Consider the following 5,957-nt stretch of genomic DNA (forward strand, 5'->3'; position numbering starts at 1 on the left):
CTAAATATCATAGCTTAAAGTAATTTACTAAAAACCAAAATTTATGGTTATAGACTTGCACTGATTGGTGAACAACCTACCTGAAAAGCAGAAAGTGTACAGAAAACGTTACCATTATTGAAATTCCTTAATAAAGTAAGGGCTTTATTGTCATTTACATGGAGTCCGACAAAAATTTGAAAAACGAGTGGCCGTTTGAACCCCATAAAACATCGAACTTCCAAAACCAGCTCTCTTCAATGCTACCCAAATAAAAACAACTCTTATCTCTTCAAACCCAGTTCACAAACAAGAAGTATATTTAGAGAGAGAAACAGCTAGAGATACGTATAGAGAGAGAAAGAAAAATGACGGGGTTGGTGATGGTGACAAGAGGGGGTGGGTGTGGAAATGTGAAGAGCAGTTCAAAGGAAAGTGTTAATACTGAAATGCAAAATCAACAGCAGTTGTCTTTAGTTGATTTTATCTTAGCTGCTTTAAGAAAATCAATGGTGTCTTGTCGTGTAGAAAGACAAGAACAAGAAGAGGCGATATGTAATGCAGTTCATCAAATGGAAATAGGGTGGCCCACAAATGTGCAACATTTGACCCATGTCACTTTCGATCGGTTTCATGGGTTTTTGGGTCTTCCTGTTGAGTTTGAAGTTGAAATCCCATGTAGAGTTCCCAGTGCCAGGTTTTGTTCCAAAATCTCAGCTTTTTTCTTGTTATGTGTTTGAAATTCTTGTTCTGGGTCTAAATCAATTTCTCAGAAAAAATGCTGGTTCTTGTTTCTTTTCTCGTCTTATTTGATGTTTAGATCTGATGACTAATGCTTAGGCTGAGCTAAAACTGAGACCTTTTGGAGTTTTTTCTTGACTAAAAATAGATTTATCAACTTTTTCATGTTAAAAAGTGTCTCCTTTTTTTCTTTCTTTCTACTTGAGTTGGGAAATGAAACTTTTATAACATCAGTCCTTAAATATGTCATAACATTCATGTGAGTGTAAGTTTTTTAAACTTATGGTTTTAAACATGTCACTTACATTTAAATGAGTATAAATGCTGCTAATTAAGGTAATAAGAGACTTAAATTATTTCCAAATTTAGAAAAATATCATTCTTTTTTTAAAGGATTAGAAGGAAGTATGGTAGGAGAAAGTATGAGTTTTATGGCAGTATACACTTTACACATTCCCAACACATTGTTCAGTCTAGGGAATTTTGGGGTGGTTCCCGCAAAATGCTGAAAAATAATGAAGTTTTTGTTCATTTAATGTGAAATTTACTGTTTATGAAATAGTTAAAGCTAATTGAGGAGAAGGAAAACAACAACAACAACAACAAACCCAATATGATCCCACGAGTAGGGTCTGGGGAGGTAGTGTGTCCGACAGACCTTACTCCTATCTTTTAGGGTAGAGAGACTGTTTAATTGAGAAAAAGGATAGCACTAAGCTCCCGCTATGCGCGGGGTTCAATTAAGCGGACCACAAGGGTCTAATGTTTCCACGGCTTGAACCCATACCCGTGACCTCCTGGTCACATGGCAGCAACTTTACTAGTTACGCCAAGTCTCCCCTTCGAGTGTTTCCGAAATAATGAAGTCTTTGTACATATAACTATGAAATCTAATGTGTATTAAATAGAAGTTAAACTAATTGAGGAAGAAGATTAGAAACAATACTTTTTCAATCCCTCTCACAAGTCAATACTTCAATAAATGCCAGTATCTACTTTAGAGATCTCTCCAAGTTCCAGGAGGACTGGAGCTAGGTCATTTTCTGCTATGCTATTTAGTGATGAGCCTGTTTTGAGGTCCCCCTTCCTTTTGGGGACTGAGTTTTATGTCATTTTTGGCCAACCAAAATGAAGGTTTATTGATTCTATTTAATGATCACATGAGCATCCTTACACTGCATTAAAGCAAGGTTTATGACCTACCATTAGTTGGTTGGGACCTAGAGTGACTGATAAATGATTTGCTTGCAAGTACAACTAACTCTTTATTGCTATGATTAGAAGTGCTTTTTACAGAAACTTTAAAGGTTTCAAGAAGGACGTTTTCATCCACAATCTTACAGCTCAAGTAGTACATTCGGATAAAAAAAGGTGGTAGATTTGTGACTGTAGGATCAAGATTACATCCAGACTCCAGCTTAATAGTAGCAACTTTCTATATGAACTAGGCATAGGTAGGATCAAGGACCTGCATTGTGTTAGGTATTTGGTCTATGGCATTACAATGGTAATAAGTAATGTCCAATGATGACATAATGAGTTAATCTTGGTATAGTCTGTTTCCACCTACTTTATCATACTGATTGTCCAAAGTTGTAAAGTTGCTAAGCTTACCACTTGAAAATTGCAGAAAATAGCTCCATTTCAGGAACCATAATAGTAAATTAAAATTAAATTTTGAGAAAACTAGTGAGCAGAATTAAGATATTCAAATGCTATGCATAGTAAAGACTAAGCAAGAATGAAGAGCGGCAGGTGGACCTTCACTTGTGTTTCTTTAGCAAAGTACTGAGAATAGAGGGAGGGAAAAACACAATTATATCATAAAAAGGTTGTTCATGATTAATGGAGAACAGAAACCTATTCATAAAGTTGGAAGTTAATAGTCTGTTCATCGAAATCCTAAATTGATACTGATTCCACTATCCAGATCTTTAAACTCTTTTCACTCTCGGTGATTCTCTTGTACATGCATTTCCTGTTTGTGGGATTTCTCGTGCTGGTGATTATACTTTATTAGGCAGTTAACAGTCCACTCTCAAAACTCTGTATTGGACTTCATTTAGGCTTTTCTAACCGTAATATTTTTTATTCTGTTGAGGTTATTCTTCAGAAAACAATAGTTGTCAAAAGAAATCCACAGCTTTCGTTGATTCTGTTTTAGAGGCTATTGTTCAGGGAAAATAGCTGAAGTACTATGCATATAAAGCTCCATACCAAGCTATTTAGCCTATCCGCTGAACTTTTATCCATTTATTTTGCAGCGTCAGCGTGTTTGGTGTATCTGCACAGTCAATGCAGTGTTCTTATGATACAAGGGGAAATAGTGTCCCAACTATTCTCTTGTTAATGCAAGAACGTTTATACTCACAAGATGGTCTTAAGGTAAGACAAATTTTACCTCATTTCTCACATATAAAAGTTTTCTAATGCATATTGTTATGTTGACAATTTTCTGACTTGAGCATTTGTGGATGAATCTTTAGGCTGAAGGAATTTTTCGAATTAACCCAGAGAATAGCAAGGAGGAGCATGTTAGGGATCAGCTAAATAGAGGCATAGTGCCTGACGACATCGATGTTCATTGTTTGGCTGGTCTCATCAAAGCCTGGTTTCGAGAACTGCCATCAGGTGTGCTTGATGGGCTTTCACCGGAACAGGTTTTGCAATGCAACACGGAGGAGGAATTCGTTGAGCTTGTGAAACAGCTTAAACCAACGGAGACTGCGTTGCTCAACTGGGCAATTGATCTTATGGCTGATGTTGTCGAACAAGAGGATTCCAACAAAATGAATGCCAGAAATATCGCAATGGTTTTTGCCCCAAACATGACCCAGGTAAATGAATATACAGTTATATGCTACATCAGTAGGTCATATAAAATTGAAAATTCTCATTTTGCTAAGGAGTTGAAGTATTTCATTTTTTGTTCCTGGGATTAGATGTCTGATCCATTGACAGCTCTCATGCACGCCGTACAAGTGATGAACTTGCTGAAGACCCTGATTATGAAAACACTACGAGAGCGTGGAGAGACAGAAGATGGAGAATATTCGCCCATGTCATCTCGTTCTTCTGGTAGACAACAAACTGATGAGGAATATGACTCCCAACAAGAGATGGACACTAGCTGTGAATCTACAGGACCAGCATCAGATGACGATGATGAGCAACATCGCTACAGCTACGGCAGTGAAGACAGAGATGAAGTTGAGTCGTTGAGTGAGATAGAAGAAAGCTTCCTGAGGCAGTTGGATGAAAATGAGCATGCGAAAAATGACTTCAGGAAACAGCTAGAAGGAATTTTATGCAGAGAAAATGTTATTTCCTCGACTACATCTACTGATAATGGAGATTCTTCTGTTATATTTTCGGACAGTAAAATCGAGACTTCTGGCTTGAGCACTAGCGACGGTGAAGACTCAAAAGACACTTGTGTTACTGTGGTGCATAAAGCGGAGTCAAAGAGATCATCAACTGGAGCATGCGGAAGCATGGAGGATATCAATATGGTAGACGTAAACATGGTAGAATCTGCTGTTCCTGTGCAGTAGGTTATTTTTCTATGAATTTGTGTGATTGAATCTTGCATTTTTAGGAGTCCTGGATTTCTTTGTTGTTAGTAATGATCTGATGGTTGTTTATGTAAAGTGTTGTAGTAGGCTTTTGGGGATAGACACAAAATGGTTTGCTTGTGATTGACTTGTGAATCACTGTTCAGCATTGGCTGAACTTGTGCTTGATTACTTTGTTTTGCTAGCAAAGGATCTCTAACATTGTGCATTATTTCTTGTAATTCTTTCTTAGGAAACTGTTGATGTGACAATGAGTACTTTATTTAAATCAAGTAATAGTGCCCTTGAATTAAGAGAAAAAGTGGTTCACTAATTGCCAACCAAAATAGATAGGTAGCCGGCTATTCAGATGGAAAGGAATCCAATAAACTTTGTCATCTTCTATAGATACAAGTTTCTGTTGTAACAAAACACTGAATGTAATACTACAATGAAAAATGTCTGACAGTTCATAAGAAAACGTGAGAGATTTACCAACAAAAACAACAGTCCGATGCACTAAGCTCCCGCTATGCGCGGGGTCCGGGGAAGTGAAGGTCCGGATTATAAGGGTCTATTGACCGCAGCCTTATCTTGCATTTCTGCAAGAGGCTATTTCCACGGCTCATGGTCACATGGAGGCAACTTTACCATCCACGCCAAAGCTCGATCTCCTTCCAAGATTTAAGTTAAGAAGCTAAACAAGATACCCAGAAGAGCCTATCCTCAGTCTGTTTTATTCTTCAACTTCTCAGTAACCAAATCCCCACAATCTCTAGCTTTAAACTTCCTACAACGGCCTCCGACATATCCATTCCAACGTTGTTCAACTACATCCTCATCATCTTCCTCACTGTTATAATCAACTTGAATGCAACAACTCAAAGAAGTTGCATCATCAGCAACAGCAGCATCCAAATCCAATTTCAACATAAAGGAAGACACATCAACAAGAATGTTACTACTAATTTCCTCGTCCACTATTAGTAGCTACTCTGTTGTTCGTTAAATTAATGGTACAAAATGGGAAAGAAAAAAGAAAAGAGAGGATTTGAAGGGAATTAACAATAGACTAGGAAGATAGACAAGCTGGCAGGCAATATGCTAAGATATAAAAAAGATCGATAGCTGATAATAAAGACGTGTGTTGGTGCCAAACTTCTAGAAGCCTATCATTTTAATTCAGGGTATTATCACTGTTTGCCCGCGCCAGGAATTATTTACATCTGGTAATCGAAAAAGAGTATAAAATTTGTATATAACATACAAAATGTATATATATACAAAAAATATATAAATTTTATATATTTTTTCGACTATTATTTTTACAGCGGCTATATAATGCTATTTTTACTTTATGTCACATGGACTTGGTAAGAACAAATCCGGATGTATAAGGTTTTGGTGTTAATACATACAGTTTGTCGTTAATTATTAATGTATGTTGAATAATTTGTACTCGTGTTACACCAGCCAAACGAAAAAGTCATAGAATAATGTAAGACTTTGTAGCACAATATTAGGGGCACCACTTCTTCTAGAAAACTATGTCTCACGCCTTGCCCAACTCCCTTTCCTGAAGGAATGTGTCAAACGTTGAATACTAATACTACTACTATTAGTCTACTCAAATACGTAATTTTGTGTTGATGACTTCGAATCATGTCTGTGTTGTTATGATTT

General features: G+C 36.9%; 1 protein-coding gene across 1 annotated transcript; it reads left to right on the forward strand.

The window, feature by feature from the left end:
* On the forward strand, positions 219–4,506 carry LOC109227524 (rho GTPase-activating protein 2-like). Its single transcript, XM_019392720.1, has 4 exons — positions 219–676; positions 2,985–3,105; positions 3,207–3,557; positions 3,663–4,506. The coding sequence occupies exons 1-4, from the start codon at positions 348–350 to the stop codon at positions 4,272–4,274; spliced, it is 1,413 nt and encodes a 470-aa protein (XP_019248265.1). The 5' UTR covers positions 219–347; the 3' UTR covers positions 4,275–4,506.

The sequence above is a fragment of the Nicotiana attenuata genome, chromosome 6, assembly GCF_001879085.1.
Source record: "Nicotiana attenuata strain UT chromosome 6, NIATTr2, whole genome shotgun sequence".
In the NCBI taxonomy this organism is placed as follows: domain Eukaryota; kingdom Viridiplantae; phylum Streptophyta; class Magnoliopsida; order Solanales; family Solanaceae; genus Nicotiana; species Nicotiana attenuata.